Raw genomic sequence first — 20311 nt, 5'->3', positions numbered from 1 at the left:
GATAATTAATGATGTTGAGTGTTTTGTCATATACCTGCAGGCCATTTGTATGTCCTTTGGGAGATGTCTGTTCACATCTTTTGCCCATTTTTTATTTGAATTATTTGTTTTTTTGTTATTAAGTTATTTGTGTTCCTTATATATTCTGGATGTTAACCCCTTGTCAGACGCGTAGTTTGCAAATATTTTCTCCCTTTCTGTAGGTTGTCTCTGCTTTGTTGATTGTTTGCTTTGCTATGAAGAATGTTTTTAGTTTGATATAATCCCACTTGTGTATTTTTGCTTTTGTTGCCTATTTTGTTGAGGTCCTATCCAAAAAAACCTTGCCCAGACCAATGTCATGAAGCATTTCCCATATGTTTTCTTCTATTAGTTTTATGGTTTGAGACCTTATATTTAAGTCTTTAATTCCTTTTGAGTTGATTTTTATAGAAGTGAGCGATGAGGGCCTAGTTTCATTCTTCTGCATGTGGGTATCCAGTTTTCCCAGTGCTATTTGTTGAAGAGGCTCTCTTTCCACAATGTGTGTTCTTAGTACCTTTGCCTTGACTTATTTTTTGATAAGGAATCATTTATTCCGTATTTTTCTTTGGGAAAATTCTAATAGAGTGAATTTGTATGGTGTTATATTGAAAAAGAGTAAGTACCTTAATTTATTAATTAAGATTTATGTTGGCATTTGTTGCTTCTACCAAATGCTTGGTACAGGTGACAGTAGTTTCCTCACTTCACTCTGGTCTCTGCTTGGACATCATGGCCTCTGACCACCCCTCCACCCATCACTCTGTTAGCCTTTTACCCCACTGAACCTTTATTTTTCTGCATGTCATTTATTCTTTCCAGTGATTTTATTATTATTATTATAATTTGGAAGGGAGGAACTTCCCTCCTCCACTAGAGTATAAGATCCACGAGGACAGTTTTTTTTTATAGCTGTATTTCCTTTACTTAGAAGTGATACAGAGTAGGTGCTCAAACCATTTGTTGAATGAATGAAAGAATGCCGCATGAATGAAACAAAGCTTTCTTTCTGATTTTGTACCTCAAATGGTTTCCCCTGCCACTGCACAGGTAGTGATTTTTGCTAGGCAATGAAACAAAAATGGTAAATCAACCCTTCCTCAGAGCCTCTGAGTGAGATCTATATGCAAAGATAAGTATCTTCTAACTTATGAGCAAATATTTTTGTTAAGTGATATGAATCAGGATCTTATCTCCTGGCATAAAATAGAGAGGACAAAGCATTGCTTATTTAGAGACACACCCAGACATTCATTAGCTTCCCAAAGTGTAGCTTGGTCTTTTTCCTGAATAGTGAATTATTTGTGTTTCCCATAAAAGGAGCTGGGCATGCTAAGAATGTTTCTAGCATAAGCCTTTGGAAAGGCTTCTTATGTGTCACTGAGGTCCAGATAACCCGAGGGCCTCTGTGACTGCTTGGACGTCATGATTAGTGAGCTGTGTTGAACACATTGTGTTTGAAACGCACAGGCTTAGCTGGGCCAGGTTGGAATGCTTCAGATTCATGCTTCCTGTCCTTCCTGAAAACTGGCAGTGTTTGGCTTAAAGTATGTTTGTTGACAGAGATGTGTCCTTTGTCTATCTAAACCTTAATAGCTGTTGAGCTTTGGTTTTGTACTGTTTTGTCTTTTTCTGGCACAGAGTAGAGCCATAGAAAGGCAGAGAAGTCACTAAATATTCAGCTAAGCCTTTTAATTTTTTTTGAGCCTTGTACACATGATGAAAAGAAAAAAATAGGCTTTTTATTATGCTTTACACCAAGTCTTCAGCAAGGAGCAAAACAACAACAAACTATAACAGATGCATTTTCATGAATCCACTTTTTATATAAAGCGTCCTTTGTTGGGTCTCATTTTCACAAAACTAATTTCTGTTTTGTTTTTTTGTTTTCTCTTTAGATTATAGATGAAATCTTAAAGATTAATGAAGATACCGGAGTACATGGCCTTGCCCTTCAGATATCTGAGAACTTGTTTAGCAATGAAGTCCTCAATGCCTTGAAACCAGAAAAAGATGTGGATGGGTAAGAAAAGAAAATCAAATAATCAACCTTTATGGCTAAATCCCTTTTTCTATTGTGCCTGCTTTTATTTTTCTAAATTTCTTCTATTTATCTCAACTGTGTCAGTAATTAGATGAAAAAAAGTCATTTTAAATATTTCAGGAGTCTGTAGGTTTTTTTTTTTTTTTGAGATGGAGTCTCACTCTGTTGCTCAGGCTAGAGTGCAGTGGCGTGATCTTGGCTCACCACAACCTCCACCTCCTGGGTTCAAGCGATTCTCCTGCCTCAGCCTCCTGAGTAGCTGGGATTACAGGCATGTGCCACCACGCCTGGCTAATTTTTGTATTTTTAGTAGAGATGGGGTTTCACCATGTTGGCCAGGATGGTGTCGATCTCCTGACCTCCTGATCCACCCGCCTCAGCCTCCCAAAATGTTGGGATTACAGGCGTGAGCCACCATGCCTGGCCATCTGTAGCCTTTTAAAATTCTGCATGCAAAAGTTACATATTTTGGAAAATACATTAGCCCTTTTATAGTGCTTCGGTGCCATATGATCTTACACCATCAGATTAATTTAATAAGTTTCAGTCTGACTTATACAATCTTGAGCCAGCTCTATTCTTCTAATAGTTTTTTCCTTGGTAATTCTATCAGACCAGAGAAAAAAACTTAGAAACCTGATTCCCCAGCAGTACCATATTCTGTCTTAGTCCCAGGCCGGTTGAGAAAAGCAAAATAAATACTTTTCTTAGTAACACAAGGTTTTATTTGAAATTTGGAGGGGAACATCATAACTATTGGGTGCTGTAATGTTGGGCTGTGGTTCATGTCATGGAGTGACATAAGCTTCGTAGAACAAAGGATACTGGCCGTCTCCAGTGGGGGATAAGCATGCTTCCTGGGGATTAAAACCCCATTTTCCTCCATTGAAATATAGGAAGTGTTTCTTACTGTGGCCAAAAAAAACACAATGTGTTTACGGTTATAGGTTGTAAGCAGATTTATAAAGTTAGATTCCAGATCTGGTAGGCCCTGCAGGGGCTGGATGGGGAGGCTGCCACCTTCCTGAGACACCCAGGAATCATCCATTCTAGCCATAGACCCAAACACAGACTGAAAAGGTGTCATGAACACCTCCAGTCCTGGCCGGGCACAGTGGCTTGCACCTGTAATCCTAGCACTTTGGGAGGCCAAGGGAGGAGGATCACTTGATCTCAGGAGGTCAAGATCAGCCTGGCCAACATAGTGAGACCTCGTCTCTATTTTTTTTTTTTTGAGACAGGGTCTCGCTCTGTCGCCCAGGCTGGAGTGCAGTGACACGATCTCGGCTCACTGCAAGCTCTGCCTCCAGGGTTCACACCATTCTCCTGCCTCAGCCTCCCAAGTAGCTGGGAATACAGGTGCCCACCACCACACCTGGCTAATTTTTTGTACTTTTAGTAGAGACGGAGTTTCACGGTGTTAGCCAGGATGGTCTCGATCTCCTGACCTCATGATCTGCTTGTCTCGGCCTCCCAAAGTGCTGGGATTACAGGAGTGATCCACCATGCCCGGCCCCTTGTCTCTATTTTTAAGTAAATAATTAAACAGTTTTTTAAAAAACAACAACAATCTCCAGTCCTGTCGTATACTAACTTTAAAAGGAGAATAAGCACTAATCAATGAGAAAACTTTCAGAACTTGAACGGCCTAGGGCATAGTTTCAAGTCTTTCATAAAAGGAGAGGAATTCATGCTGAGGCCCAGCCAGGAAAAACCAAGCCAAACAACAACAACAGAGAGTAAAAGGAGAAATTATGAAAATGGTTCTAAATGTCTTCATTCTGTTACTAACTGGGATTGACGTGCTCAGTTTAGGCTAGATAGCTGTGGAATGTTTTGTCCTAGATTTGAACAGGGAAAGGCACAGGACCCTTCAGAATTGTGCGGTCACTCATTTTTTCCACTGCCCCCCACCCCGACTTCTCAAGGAGATAAATATTAAGGTCATGTTGAAATCAGACCTGTGACCTGTGCCTCAATCCCAGGTCTTACTGGGTCACTCCAGATTTATAGGATTGGTTCTGGGTTTTGAAGGGACTGCAGGACCATGCTGCTGTGTGACCCTAGGGATGCTAGTCCATGGGGGTCCATTGAAAGGAGCTCCCTGGAGTTGCGAAGTGAAGCCCTGTATGGCCTTAGGCTGTGTCCTGGTATACTGGCAGAACCAGAACACCCAAGGTCAGGGCCAGGGTGGAGTTTCCTAAGGTACTGCCTTAGAAAATGAATGGCCTTTATTGCCTGCTTTCTCTTTATGGGTTTTGGTTTTTTGTTTTTTGAGACAAAGTCTCGCTCTGTTGCCGAGGCTGGAGTGCAGTGGCATGATCTCAGCTCACTGCAACCTCTGCCTCAGCCCCCTAGTAGCTGGGATTACAGGCACGTGCCATCATGCCCAGCTACTTTTTGTATTTTTAGTGGAGTCGAGGTTTCGCCATGTTGGCCAGGCTAGTCTCGAACTCCTGACCTCATGTGATCCACCTGCCTCAGCCTCCCAAAGTGCTGGGATTACAGGCGTGAGCCACCATGCCTGGCCCTCTTTAATTCATTTTTATGTATTCTATCTATCAAACATTGATTTGGATGTTATTTGGGGTTAATATATGTACATTACATGTGAGTGATTTTTTTGGCTGGGCTTTGACTTAACCTACTCCTTTATTTTCTGATTCAGAGTAACAGACATAAACCTGGGGAAGTTGGCGGGAGGGGATGCCCATGAATGTTTTGTTTCACCTGTTGCCAAAGCTGTAATTGAACTTCTTGAAAAATCAGGTAGGATGCTCCTTGAGAAATGCTGCTGATTTCTATTTATTGGTATTTACATTATTTTTAATAAGGATTTGCTTGGGGAAGAATTAAAAATTTTTTTATTATTACTATGATATCCTTTTAGGATGTTTCTAGAAGATTCTAACTGAACATAGAAGTGATATTTCACATTGCCTTTTTTTATTTTTCTCATCTTTTGGGAGATACAAATGAATACCTAGAAACTTTTTCTAGTAAGACCATCTTATAAATTAAAAGAGAAATTAGTAGAGATAAATGATTAGCCCTGTTTTAAACATGCTCAGTTTCTCTCACGAAACAGTCAAAGTAACCACAGTAAAATATATTTCCAGCTTCAGCTTACTAAATCTGTCAATATGTAGCCTTAGATAAGACTTATATTGAAGACTTAAATGAGGCCAGGCACAGTGGCTCATGCCTATAATCTCAGTGCTAGGTGAGGCTAAGGCCAGAGGATCACTTCAGGCCAGGAGTTCGAGACCAGCCTGGGCAAACATACTGAGACCTTGTCTCTACAAAAAAAATTTAAAAATTATCTGGGTATGGTGGTGTGCACGTGTAGTCCCAGCTATGCTGGAGGCTCAGTCGGGAAGATCGCTTGAGCCCAGGAGTTTGAGGTTATAGTGAGCTGTGATTGCACCACTGCACTGTAGCCTGGGCAATATAGCAAGACCCTGCCTCAAAAAAAGAAGAAGAGGAAGAAGAGGAAGGAGGAGGAGGAGGAGGAGGAGGAAGAAGAAGAGGAAGAAGAGGAAGAAAAGGAAGAAGAGGAAGAGGAAGAGAAGAGAGAAGAAAGAAGAAAGAAGGAAGAAGCCATTAGATGTGGAGGAGGAGGAGGAAGAAGAAGGAAGAAGAGGAAGAAGAGGAAGAAAAGGAAGAAGAGGAAGAGGAAGAGAGAAGAGAGAAGAAAAGAAAGAAGAAAGAAGGAAGAAGCCATTAGATGTAGTTTACGGCACAGGAACCTAGGTTGGGATTTATTGGTGAGCAGCTTGCTTTTCAGTAGTCAGGACTTAATTTCCATTGTTGTCCCCTTGACTTGGCATTTTTATGTCAGTGTAATAGAAATGAATATTTTCTCTTTCTTCATTATTAAATTTAATGAGTAAATTACTACCAAGTATTTATATATTTAAGGGCTTTCTGAGAATATAACGATTCAACTAATTGGGCCGGCACAGTAGCTCACACCTGTAATCCCAGCACTTTGTGGAGCCAAGGTGGGAGGATTGCTTGAGCCCAGGAGTTTGAGACCAGCTTGGGGAACACAGAGAGACTCCATCTCTACCAAAAAAAATTTTTTTTAAATTAGCCAGGTGTGGTGACATGTGCCTGTAGTCCCGGGTACTCGGGAGGCTGAGGTAGGAGAATCGCTGGAGCCTGGGAGATCAAGGCTTCAGTGAGCTGTGATCACACCACAGCACTCCATCCTGGGCAATAAGCAAGATCCTATCTGAAAAAAAAAAAAAAAGGAGAAGAAAAAATTGAACTAACGAAATATTTTTCTCTACTCCAATTTGAATAGAAATGAAGCAAATGCCCCTCCCTACCCCTGAACATCCAACAATCAAAGAAAAATTTCAAAAATATATGGCGAAGTTTTATTAAAAGGTTAACATTCAGGATATATATGCTTTTGGGACAGTAATATTAAGTTCAAGTCTATGAAATAATCCATATATACAGTGCTTTTTCATTACATGGATTATCAAGATGAAGATTCTGAGCCACTTCATTAGAAAGTACTCAAAGAAAAGAGTAAATTAGGCTGCTTAATTATAGTTACATATTGTGGAAAGAAATTCAGCAACAGGAATTGGAACCAAAAGGGTTTGAATAGAGAACTTTTGTTGATTATAACACCCCACTCCTAGTTCATAGTCATTGTAGGTTGGTGCTGAGAAAGGTCAAGTTTTAAAAGGGTTTTTTGTTGTTGTTGAGACATTCTTGTTCTGTTGCCCAGGCTGGAGTGCAGTGGCGTGATCTTGGCTCACTGCAACCTCTGCCTCCCAGGTTCAAGTGATTTTCCTGCCTCAGCCTTCCAAGTAGCTGGGATTACAGGCATGTGCCATGACGCCTGGCTAATTTTCTATATTTTAAGTGGAGACGGGGTTTTACCATGTTGGCCAGGCTGATCTTGAACTCCTGACCTGAAGTGATCTGCCTGCCTCGGCCTCCCAAAGTGCTGGAATTACAGGTGTGAGCTACCACACCCAGCCTAAAAGGGTCTTTTTTTCTTAAGATAAAGTTCTTAAAGGAAAGATCTGAAGTTTTGAATATAATATTGAATTTTCATTTGGTTAGTAGGTGTCAACCTAGATGGAAAGAAGATTTTGGTAGTGGGGGCCCATGAGTCTTTGGAAGCTGCTTTACAATGCCTGTTCCAGAGAAAAGGGTCCATGACAATGAGCATCCAGTGGAAAACACGCCAGCTTCAAAGTAAGGTAAATTTCATGTTGGAAACATACATCTTGTAGGCTTATGTTAGAACAGAAGAAAGTCTAGAAATTTATAAGCTAAGCACTTAATTCAAGAAATTAGAGGAAGAAAATTGAATAGACCCATATCCATTAAAGACATCGAATCAGTCTACTCACCAAACAAACAAACAAGAAAAGGCAACAGGTGGTTTTACAAATGAGCTCTATCAAACAATGAACAGATCATTCTAATACAATCCTTTTCTCCAGCAAATGGAAAAAGAAGGAACCTGGCCTAACAGACTTTATGAGTGCCAAACCAAACAAGGACAAGATGCTAAAGGAAAATTAACAGGCCAGTTTCAGCTATGAATATAAATGAAATAATCATGAGCGAAATCTGAGAACACAAAATACAGCAGGAAGTAGGGTTTATTTTTGGATTTCCAGGTGATTGAACATGAGAAAATCTATCACTGTAATTCACCACATTATGATTAAAAACTAAATTCTCACCATAGTAAGTGCAGAACAGTCATTTGGTAAATCTAGTATCCATTATGACCCTTTGAAAGTAATTATAATTTTGATGAAAATTATTAAGAAGACCTATATAAAAGCAGAGGTATCATCTTCACGGAGAAGATGCAATATCTTAAAGATATTAATTGTCTGCAAATTATAAGTTCCTGACATATTTTTTGTAGAATTTGACAATCTGATTCTGAAATCCAAATGGAAGCATAAAGGACAAAGACAGTCAAGACAATTTTGTGGAAAAACTAGGTGGGAGGCATTCCCACCACATAGTGTGAATTATTATGCACTTACAGTAATTAGGATAATATGGTAGGCAAACAGACAATCGGAACAGAAGAAAGTGGAAATTGATGCATATATGGAAGCTTGAGAGCAGGTACTGCAGATCAATGGGGAAAAGATTAACTATTAAAGGCCTGGTGTGGTGGCTTACACCTGTAATCCCAGAACTTTGGGAGGCTGAGGCAGGCGAATCACTTGAGCTCAGGAGTTTCAGACCAGCCTGACCAATATGGTGAAACACCGTCTCTCCTAAAAATACAAAAAAATTAGCCGGGCGTGTTGGCGCAAGCCTGTAATCCCAGCTACTCAGGAAGCTGAGGCAGGAGAATCTCTTAAACCTGGGAGGCAGGGGTTGCAGTGAGCTGCAGTCGTGCCACTGCACTCTAGCCTGGGTGACAGAGTGAGACTCCGTCTCAAAAAAAAAACAAACAAAAACTAAAACATTAACTATTAAAAATGATGCTGACTTAACTAGTTATGTATGTGAGTCTAGCATGTGATTACTAACCTGATACTACATATAAAAATCCCTTCTATATTAAAATACCTAAATGTGGAAAGCAAAACTTATAGAAAAAAATATAGCCATATGCATTTAAGATGTTGGCATTCGAAGGATAGCTTAAGAGACCCCAAAACCACAGATTGCTAAAGAAAAGATACATAAATCTGACTACATTCAAATTTTTTAAAAGCCCAAAGTTTTTCTTTCTGAAAAGAAGTTCTTAAAAAGGTGAAAAGACAGCTATAGTGTAGAAGATATTTACAACAAACATTCAGCCAGTAATTAGTATCTTATAAAAGATTCCTACGAATCGGTGAGACAAAGACAATCTGTTAGAAAAATGGACACATGACAAGCCACTAACAGATGAAGAACCTGAGGTTTAAAAGACACGTGAAAAGCTGTCTGGTTTCTGACTGTGTTTGCTCACCAGTCATATTGGCAGTAGGTAAAAAGTGCCAGTTAGACATATTGACAAATGTCTGGAGCTATGGGAATTCATATATTGCTGGCAGGAGTTTAAATTTGAAGTAGGCATTTTGGAAAGCAGTTTAATGGAGTATGAGCTACTCTTTGACCCAGGAATTTCACTCTAAATATATATCATCTGGCTGGGCATGGTAGCTCACCCCTATAATTCCAGCACTTTGGGAGGCTGAGGCAGGCAGACCACCTGAGGTTAGGGGTCCAAGACCAGCCTGACCAACATGGAGAAACCCCATCTCTACTAAAAATATAAAATTAGCCACATGTGGTGGCGCATGCCTGTCATCCCAGCTATTCGGGAGGCTGAGGCAGGAGAATCGCTTGAACCCAGGAGGCAGAGGTTGCGGTGAGCCGAGATCACGCCATTGCACTCCAGCCTGGGCAACAAGAATGAAACTCCGTCTCAAAATAATAATAATAATAATAATAATAATAAGTGTATATATATATATATATATATACACACACACATATCATAGACAAAACTTGCCCATATATATACAAAGGTGTATTTACAAATGGTCAGAGCAGCATGTTTATAGTGCAAAAAGTTTTGTTTGTTTGTTTGTTTAAGACAGAAGGGCAGTGGTGATTCTGTGGGTCTGCTGTCAGGGCTGAGTTGGCTCCGTGAGTTGGTGAAAGCGGTATCCAGCCAGGTGCAACGGAGACAGGGGCAGGATTTCGCCTTCACTGATGGGCAGGCAGTGGTCCCCTGTAGAACGGTGACTCTTGAATATTGAGAGGACGGTATCCCTCCCTGAGCATCTTCTGGAGCTTGATGACCACTAGGGAATGTATCCGAGTCACTTGCACCAAATATGTTACCGGTGGCAGCTATTTGCGTTATCCCGAGTTCGTGCTGGTGTACAGGTCTGCAACAACTTCAGCTCTTGCCTCCTCAGAAGAAAGAATTGGACTGAGGGCCTTAAGGCTGAAGGAGAGACTGAGGCAAGTTTCAGAGCAGGATGGAAAGTCTAGCAAAAAGCTCTAGAACAGTAAGGAAAGGAAAGAAGGAAAGTACAACTTGGAAGAGGGCCAAGCAGGCGACTTGAGAAACCAAGTGCGCCGCAACAAGTATTGAAACAGTGACCTAAATGCCCATCAGAGTGAATGGATAAATCAGTATAGTTGCATGTAGAGTATGCATAGACGTATGTTCACAAAACAGAATGATATACAAGCAGTGAAAATTCATAAACTAGAGCTGTAGATAGCAACATGTTTTTTTGTTTTGTTTGTTTGTTTGAGATGAAGTCTCGCTCTATCCCCCAGGCTGGAGTGCAGTGGCGTGATCTCGGCTCACTGCAACCTCTGTCTCCTGCATTTAAGTGATTCTTCTGCCTCAGCCTCCCGAGTAGCTGGGACTACAGGTGTATGCCACCATGCCCCGCTAATTTTTGTATTTTTAGTAGAGACAGGGTTTCACTGTGTTGGCCAGGCTGGTCTGGAACTCCTGACCTCAGGTCATCTGCCCACCTCGACCTCCCAAATTGCTGAGATTAGGGGCATGAGCCACCGTGCCCGGGCTGGAAGAATTTTTTAAAACACTTTTCAGTGAACAAAAACCCAAGTTGCAGAAGGATGTATTTCATATAACACCATTTATATATGTCTGAAAGCAACACAATATATATATATGTAATCTAATACATACATACATATGTATTATATATAATCCTAACATATGTATAGAATCAATATATATATTTAGGTCAGGACATTTAGATCACTGTTTAATATATATATTATATTATTATGTATTAATTATATAATCCTAATATATATATATTAGAATTCCATGCAAATGAAGTAAAAATATAAAGAAATAATGCAAACTACGAGCCGGATCCAAAAAGCATTTATTGAGGCAAGGATGTGGATATAGATGGAAAGAAAACCCAGACACCTTCACGCCTTTTTTCTTAAACTGGGCAATAGGTGTTGTCTAGGTATGTTAGGTTATTGTTTTCATTTTTATGTCAGAAATGATTGTTTTTCGTTTTTAAAAATGACGGTACAGCTCACAGATTTCAAGCAAAGTGAAGTTTTAAATGAATGCGTTAAGTACAATCAGTTACTACAGAATGTGATCTAAAAATACATGTTCCTCATGTTGCAGGGTGAGAATGGAAATGAGGAGTAAATTGTAATCCTGCCAGGGAAGCCAGATGTCTCAGCAGATTTGGAATCTTTGCATGGCAGGTGGATCTAATTTATGTAATGCCTGGGTTAAGACAGCTCAGGAAGGCAGCCTTGCAATGAAACCTGAACCTGTGTGCGTTTTTAGCAGTCACCACATGGTGGCAGCCTATCCAAGGAAATTCAAGGGCAATATTTTGCACTTGAGAGCCCAGAAATTTTGATTTGGAAGCTCAGTGGAAGAGGAAAATAAACCTTGCCCTGCACTGAACAGCTGTGGTGACGAGAGAAAATACCTTCCTTGGCAATTGAATGTTTTCGCAGCTGTCAAAGATACTTTTGCTAGTTGTATCTGTATTTTTGAAAAACAAAGACATTTTTCAAAGTACTTTTTTATTACGGAAATAAATCACCTTGTCTCTGTACTTTGGGATGAATCTCACTCAAACTTTGAGAACGATTAAGTGGCTTCACTTTCTGGAGAATCTAGTCATCGGATAACATTCTTGTTTTCATATGGACCAGAAGGTTCTCTTTCATAGTTGATGTTGCACACACGTTTCTTTCCCTAAGTCCTTGGTATTTATAGTGGCACCATTGCGAACGTTAGAGGCTATCAACTTTCATTCTTATTATTGCTTCATCTTTGTAGCCAAAAATATGGGAAGAAATGTTCATGGCCCCACCCCATACTTGTCCCCCTCTACCTGGCCTACCTACCTATGTGAGGCTCCTGTCCCACCACAAATGACAGCCTGTGTCTTCCATGTTAGCAGCTAGTCTTTCACTAGCCACATACCTCCCGTAACCCATATGCCTCCCTGTGTCTGCCTGACGTTTGAATTGTCACTATTCTGTTGTTGTATTTTTATAAGAAGAATGTATGGGGCAGAAAACCCTTGCCATTCATTTCCTGAGTAGGAATTCTAGCCTTCCTTGGAGTCATGGTAATATGGAGACATGGTAATATGTGGATTGTACCACTCAATGGCTGTCTGGAGGCCACAGTGGTGCAAAAAGCCACCTAGGCATGGGTTAGTATCCTGGGGCACCCAATCGGGACAGACACTGTCCACACCTGGTACACCCTTGGAAAAGCTTCACTGTGAAAAACACTGGAAGTAAACATTTTAACAACAGATAGGGATTTTTTTCCCCTCGAGACAGAGGCTCACTCTGTTACCCAGGCTAGAGTGCAGTGGCGTGATCTCGGCTCACTACAACCTCTGACTCGCGGGTTCAAGAGATTCTCCTGCCTCAGCCACCTGAGTAGCTGGGATTACAGGCGAGCACCACCATGCCTAGCTAATTTTTATATTTTTAGTAGAGATGGAGGTTCGCCATGTTGGCCAGGCCGGTCTCGAACTCCTGGCCTCAAGTCATCCACCCACGAGGCCCTCTCAAAGTGCTGGAATTATAGGCCTGAGTCACTGTGCCTGGCCCAGATGGGGATTTTTGTTGTCCAGTTTAATCAACCAAGAATAAAAGTGCATTTTAAGATTATAGTCTATTTAACTTCTCCTTATTGGCAATGGTAAACGAGTTAAGGAAAAAAGAGAATAAGCTTAGGATTATGGCTACTAAGTAGAAGGAGGTTATCTTTGACAGGCATTTCTGATGTGCTTATTTGTACCTGACATGGAACAAGACCCCCCATCCCCTCAACACATACCTGCTGTGGGACATCTGGCTGGAGATTTCCAAAGCTGAGGGTGAAAGGTTTGGGCATCGGGTGTGACTGTGTAACACTAGAGTTCTGTCTACCATCTCTTAAACTACAGGTAGTCTTACCGGTGTGGGCTGACCTTCCGGTTATCAGGCAGCCTGCTGCAACCACTAGAAACTGCCTTTGAAGGTTTCCAGTCCAGCACGACATTTGTGTTCTCATTAAGCAGTAGAGCATAGGCTTTGGGGACACACAGCTCTGGGCTCAAGCCTTAGCTGTTGCTGCTCTGAGCCTGTTTCCTCGTGTAGAAAGGCAATCATAATATTCCCTACTTGATGGGGCAGTTGTGGGAATGGAATTAAATACTAATGTGGGCCGGGTGCAGGGGTTCACGCCTGTAATCCCAGCACTTTGGGAGGCTGAGGAGGGCAGATTGCTTGAGCCCAGGAGTTTGAGACCAGCCTGGCAACATGGCAAAACCCCATCTCTAAAAAAGTACAAAAATTAGCCAGGCGTGGCGGCGGTAGTCCCAGGTACTTTGGAGGCTGAGGTGGGATGATCACCTGAACCTGGGGAGGTTGAGGTTGCAGTGAGCTGAGATTGCACCACTGCACTCCAACCCAGAGTGCAGGCTGGAGGAAAAGAAATATATGGGTCAATTAGGCAAATCGCTCAAATCGTAAGTAGATAAACTAGTAAAATGGTGTGACTTAGGGTCCCTCACTGGAAGCCTGGTATTACATGCTTCCATTGTGTGGGTGGGGGGAGGAGAGAGTGTCTCCAGCTCTCTGTGAGGTCTCCCAGCAGCATATTGGCCAAGGGAGTGAAACCAAAAGCAAGACTACCATGAGACAACATCCCAGAGAGAGGAGGGACTGACCAGGGCAGGTGCCCAGCTCTGGCCAGTCAGGCTCATCTTCCAGTCCTCAGTAGATTATTATCAACTTTAAGTGATGTCACAGAGTGCCTTCCTCCAAAGCTGTGGACCTCTTCCTTCCCATGCCTCTTGTTACTCGGAAGTCACTCTACTTCCAAACATGTGGGCTGGAGATCCCTGATGGGCCACTTACTACTTTCAGGCTCTGTAGGTTTAAAGAATAGTTATATCCAGTTAGTTACAAATAGAAATCAATCCTTTCTCTGTCTGTCTGTCTAAACGGAAGGATATTCTATGGACAGTGATTAGGTATAAAATCTCCATGGAGCCTGAGCATGAAGAATTGAACTTCTTAGCGTTCCACAGAAACCAGAATAGACTTCTGTGTTTGGCAGCTTTGTAACTTACGCCCGTTGAGGTGTATGGTTGAAAATCGAGAATAAATTTCCTATTCTGTTTCTGAGCATCTTTTCCAGGCTTGGAGATGCGTTGAGCATTTCCACGGAGACCCTAGAGGTGGGGAGAGGAAGAAGGCCTGGGCATTTGTCCAAATTAGCCATATGCTGTGGAGTGTCACATGTCAGGAAGCCAAGGCACTGGAGCTAGTGTTTTTGGGCAGGGCTAGGGAACCCCCCGCCTTTCCTCCACCCAAACGCAGGCCCCCACACCAGCATCCTGGGCCTGCAGGGGAATGACACTGTTGGCTTCACTCTCAAGAATGAGCATAGATTTGGAGATAACCTCTTCCTGACCCTGATTATTTCACTCTGATGCCAAAACCAGTCTGAAGTGGGTGTGGTTTTGTATTTGGTGTTTACAAGGTGGAGTGGTGCCCTCCGCATGGAAGGGAGAGGTGGGCAGGTATGGTGGGGCCCTGCTCCCTCGGGAGTCTCCTCTGAACCTGTGGTTAGGGCACAGCCGAACAATGCTGAAATGGTCTCCAGCTGGGAGATGAGGTAAACCTCAGCTGCATGCCGAAGAAATAACCTAGAAATCAGAGAACCGTTTTATTTTGTTTTTCTCAGAGGATCTCATTTCTCCCTCTCCTCCTGAGCACAGAAACCCTCAAAACTGGTATTCACAGAAGGAAAAAATATAGGTCTTTCACCTTTGAAGGATCAAAGTGTCTAGGGTTTTTAGAGGTTTTTTTTTTGTTTTTTGAGCAAAGCTGAACTATTACAAAATCTTTTTCAGTTTAAATTTAGTGCATGGCATGGCTCATGAAAGACTTTTAAAAGTGATTTGGAAAATTCTAAATGCACTTGTATTACACATGTGAAAGGATGACTTCTTGAAAAAAGAATAATGTCTGTTCCAAACAGGAGAAGGGAGGAACTCTAGCTTTTAAACTGCACTGCATTAGTGAGTTACATGACAATTCTCCTTTTAACAGGATGGAATGCACTTAAAGCAGTAATGTGCTGTAGTGACAGTAATGACAGCCAATGTTAATTGACAGAATGGCTACTCTGAACCAGGCACTGTCTTGTACTCCTGTTATCTCAGTGATCTTCACATTTATTCTGTTAGGCAGGACTGTCATGCTCCCCACATTACAGATGAGGAAACTGAGGCTTAGGAGACTTTGCAAAGATCATGTGATTAAAAAATGGTAGAGGTGGCAAAACAGCCTGTGTTTTTAACACTGTCCCATGTCAGCTCTTATTCCAGATCATCACATAAAGTCTAATCTCTAATCTTGAAAACCAAAAAGCACCTGCCACCTCAGATAAGAGAGACCAAGACCCTAGACATTCGACTTGTGTTGAATTCACTCTTATTTTATTTTGATGTTTGTAATCCCAGAGCCATACTTGTTAAGAGAGTTGAGCTGAAGCAGACTGAATGCTCTCCCCTCCCTGAGGCCTGGGGCTCATCACCAGCTATCCAGGCTCCCCTTTCAGAGGGGATGGTGAGCACCTTCGGAGAGGGCAGGGGTGACACACAAGACAGCCTCAGTTATGTGAGTTCATCCCCACCCCTGCCTGCTGTGGGTGAGATGGATAAAAAAGTGCCGGACCCTCCTGGGCATCACAGCCTCGTACTTAGCAAGTGGCTGAGGCCATCAGTAGCCTAGGTCATCAGTAGTGTGGAATTAAGTGCACTAAATAGTGTCCGCCTCTGAGCTTTGTTTGACAGATTTAGGGGGTCAGCTTCCCACTTACCCCTCTTGCTTCTGTCTGATATTGCTCTGTTTGTTAATACCAGGGAAGAAGGTGAATAGAACTTTTTAGAAAGCCAAAAAAATCTTTATTAGACTTTATGCCATTATACTTAGCAGTGCTGAGGGAAGGATTTGTGAGATGATATATTCAAACTAATGGGCATGAGACCAAGAAGGGGCTGTGTGGCGGGCACGGTGGCTCACACCTGTAACCCCAGCACTTTGGGAGGCCGAGGCAGGTGGATCACAAGGTCAGGAGATCGAGACCATCCTGGCTAACACAGTGAAACCATGTCTCTACTAAAAAAAAAAAAAAATACAAAAACAAAATTAGCAGGGCGTGGTGGCGGGCACCTGAAGTCCCTGCTACTCGGGAGGCTGAGGAAGAAGAATGGCGTGAACCTGGGAGGCGGAGCTTGCAGTGAGCTGAGATCGCGCCACTGCACTCCAGCCTGGGTGATAGAGTGAGACTCCATCTAAAAAAAAAATAGCCGGGGGTGGGGGCATGTAATTAACAGACTGATTGGTCTTAGGTGGTTCAGAATTTAAGCTGAGGAACTGAAATTGAGAAGAAATGATGTATTGTTGCTATATCAAATATGTGAGTAAAAACATAATTAAAACACCATCTATCTCCAGTTTTCCCAACATTACCTCCCTTTTACGATGCCCTTCCTGTACCTTATTAGGCAAAATATTCTAATTTCAGTCTCATTGGATTATGTTCTAAATGTTTGAAGGTTGGTCTGAACATGGAATGTATTTTCTCATAGATATAATAGTATAAATGGTGTTAGGGTCATGGGATTGCGAAGCCAGTTCCACTGCAGTGGAATCATATTGACCTCCTTTCCGATTTTTCTGTGGGAAACTTCATCTGGAGCTTTAATGTACTTCTTAGCTATGGGGTAAGTTTCAGCCTCCATGACGCTTGTGTTACTTTGTAGTCACCTGTGGCCAACCACAAATAAATCTTTGTGGTCTTCAGGGGATGGGGAAGTGAAGTGTATACTGCACAAAAGAGAGCCTACCCCAATTCTGGAAGAAGGGCTGCAGGCCTGTCTCCCGCAGAGAACAGGCGGGAAGCATCACCTTCAGCCGACTGGCAGCAGGTCATGTCCCATTTGCTTTTCTGCACTATCAGCAGAATCTGGCTTCCTCTTCCACCCCTTCTCCAATGTGAATGCTTTTTAAGGAAGTGGAATTAGCATGTAAAAAAAAAATTTTTTTGAGACAGAGTTTTGCTCTTCTCGCCCAGGCTGGACTGCAATGGTGCAATCTCAGCTCACCGCAATCTCCGCCTCCCAGGTTCAAATGATTCTCCTGCCTCAGCCTCCTGAGTAGCTGGGATTACAGGCATGCGCCACCACACCCAGCTAATTTTGTATTTTTAGTAGGGACAGAGTTTCTCCATGTTGGTCAGGCTGGTCTCCAACTTCTGACCTCAGGTGATCCGCCCACCTCGGCCTCCCAAAGTGTGGGGATTACAGGCATGAGCCACCACGCCTGGTCAGTATTAGAATCTTTTAATGGGAACGTCTTAAACATAAGCTGTAACAATGAAGCACCTTATAATTGTGTGGAGATGTCCTTTTCATGGCTTTTCATATATGCCTCGCATTCACCCAGCAACCCTGCAAACTGGACGTTATGCTCACCAGAGAGCCTTGACCCTGATTGTCGCTGGCAAGGAGCAGTGTCTGGACTTGAACACAGGTCGCAGGACTCCACTCATGGTGCTCTCCCTACTGTGCCTCAATTCCTCACTTTTCAAAGGAGGCAGCGGAGGCCTGGAGAGTTTCTCAAAGGAAACGGAATGCAGAAATCTGTCGATGTGCAATGTGAGGCTCAGAACCGAAAAGCATAAATGTCAGGAAATGCAAAGCAAAATTTTCCCCTGCAACGGCAGTTTGCATGAATGTGAAGACACTATATGGATGAAAGTTTGTGGCTGGCGGCATGAGCATAAATCCTCGGGGCTGCTGTTCCTCTAGGAGCCTGACTTGCCTGGTGTTGCCCTGAGAACTGCAACTTGAGCATTTCCTTAGTTTTGTACTAAAGGAACCAAAATAAGAACCAAAAATACCTTATTTTGGTTCTAAGTCTTTGTCATGTGAAGGAAACTTCCCGTTACCACCCCACATCTACACACATTCTCTTAGCCCCATGTTTGAATTTTATGTTTTTCCTAAAGTATAGGGAAGAGAATTATTATTATTATTTATTATTATTATTATTTTCTTTTGGAGACGGAGTCTTGTTCTGTCGCCAGGCTGGAGTGCAGGGGTGCGATCTAGGCTCACTGCAAGCTCTGCCTCCCGGGTTCAAGTGATTCTTCTGCGGAAGGGAATTATTTTTGATGAGTCATTAAAGTACATCCATTCCCAGAATGGTGTTGCATTTTTCCTTTTATCATCTGTCATTACTTTTTTAAGTGTGAAGCTTACTTCCAGAGGAATTGTCTTTTCCAGCATTTTGGATACAACTAAATATCTTTGATATTTTCTTCTCATATGTTGAGCAGTAAATTAAGTTGAATGGTGAAGTAAGAGGTGAACTTAGGAACATTTAGAAAAAGGAAGGTCATTTATTATTTTTTAGGGGAAAACTTTGGTAGATAAATGTTGTAATCCTAATTCCCAGAAGTCCATTTGGCTTGTAGTCATTTTGATTTATGAAATAATCATAAGAAATGTCTTAAAATTTTAAAAGCCAATAATTTGTTCTACTAATCACAGATGAGAGTGGAAATAAAAGAAATACACCCAATTCCTAAAGGAAAAAAATTCTCCCAGGATGAGATCACTGGGTGGACATGAAGTGGGTAAAATCCCTTTTGCTGCAATTGTCATCCCTTTATCTTGCCAAAGTATGAGAACATCTGAATGAAGATGGTTTGATGTTCTTAGTTTAGAGTAGTTATACTATTATTTTAACATTTCTATTTAATGGTATGATTAATACTGCAGGGAAAGGTAGATACAGATTCATAGCTACAAAGCAATAATCTTATGATCAATGTTCATTTAATTTCAAATACAAAGTTAGACATTCAGAGTTAAAAAAATTAATGAATGGGCTGGGTGCCGTGGCTCACGCCTGTAATCCCAGCACTTTGGGAGGCCAAGGCAGGCAGATCACGAGGTCAGGAGTTTGAGACCAGCCTGACCAACATGGGGAAACCCCATCTCTACTAAAAATACAAAAATTAGCTGGGCGTGGTGGCAAGTGCCTATGATCCCAGCTACTCAGGAGGCTGGGACAGGAGGTTGCAGTGAGCTGAGATTGAACCACTGTACTCCAGCCTGGGCCACAGAGTGAGATTCCATCTCTCTCTCTCTCTATATATATATATATATTTATATTATATATAATATATTATATTTTTATATATTTTATATTATATATAATATATTTTGTATTTTATATATGTTATATTTTATATATATCTTATATTATATATAATGTATTATATTATATATATATTTTATATACATATAAATGAATAAACCGGGCATGTGCTTATGAAACAGTCTACCTGAATGAAATTTCCATTCGCAGGCAACACACTCTACAGTAATGGCAGGACTGTATCAGGCATGGTTCCTAATGCCCATTTCTGTAGCAAAGTCACCAGTAGTTCCTAATTGCCAAAAGTGAGTCACTGGTAGTTCCTAATTGCCAAATTATAGTGACCTATGATCATGCCACTGCACTCCAGCCTGGATGACAGAGTGAGGCCCTGTCTCTAAAAACAAACACCACCACCAAAATAAATAAATAAAGACTTTTAAAGAGTGATAATGACTGGAGACTAGAATCATCTGGATGTCTCTTTATTCACACATCTGGCAATTGATGTGAACTATTGGCTGGGGCCTTAGCTGGGGCTCTCAACTGAAGCCTCTCCATGTGGCTTGGGCTTCCTTGCAGCATAGGTATCTTCTTCCATGACAACTCAGGGCTTCAACAGTGAATGTCCCAGTAAATTTGTAGAAACTGCAGTGTTGTCTTTTTTGACTTAGCGCAGTTACTTTTATTGGTTATGAATAGATGATAATGAATATCTTTTCATGAGCATTCTTTTTTGCCATCCATATATATTCTTTGATGAATTGTCTGTTCCAGTCTTTTGACCATTTTTAAATTGAATTTTTAATTTTCTTAGTGTAGAGTTTATAGAATTCTCTATGTATTCTGGATGATGCAAGTCCTTTGTCAGATATGATATTGAAATTTTTTTCCCATCTGTGGCTTTTCCTTTCATGCTCTTATCAGGGTCTTGAGAGCAAATGTTTTTAATTTGATGATATCCAATTGATCAATATTTTCTTTTATGGATTATATGTTTGGTGTCATATCTACAAATTCTGTGCCTAACCC

General features: G+C 41.5%; 1 protein-coding gene across 4 annotated transcripts in view; it reads left to right on the top strand.

Annotated features, from left to right (window-relative positions):
* LOC116484939 (monofunctional C1-tetrahydrofolate synthase, mitochondrial-like) overlaps nucleotides 1-19250 on the top strand; it is a 34433-nt gene extending 15183 nt beyond the window's left edge. The window contains exons 4-7 of one of the 4 annotated variants that reach the window (XM_032180023.2): nucleotides 1920-2044; nucleotides 4734-4834; nucleotides 7154-7288; nucleotides 11202-19250. In XM_032180023.2, the coding sequence (XP_032035914.1) occupies nucleotides 1920-2044; nucleotides 4734-4834; nucleotides 7154-7288; nucleotides 11202-11206 (366 nt within the window). In that variant the 3' untranslated portion in view covers nucleotides 11207-19250. The other 3 variants (XM_032180022.2, XM_032180021.2, XM_032180020.2) reach the window with 3 other exon arrangements.
* Nucleotides 19251-20311: the final 1061 nt, after the last annotated feature.

Source organism: Hylobates moloch, unplaced genomic scaffold, assembly GCF_009828535.3.
Source record: "Hylobates moloch isolate HMO894 unplaced genomic scaffold, HMol_V3 SCAFFOLD_16, whole genome shotgun sequence".
Classification (NCBI taxonomy): domain Eukaryota; kingdom Metazoa; phylum Chordata; class Mammalia; order Primates; family Hylobatidae; genus Hylobates; species Hylobates moloch.
This window is presented reverse-complemented; position numbering and strand designations above follow the sequence as displayed.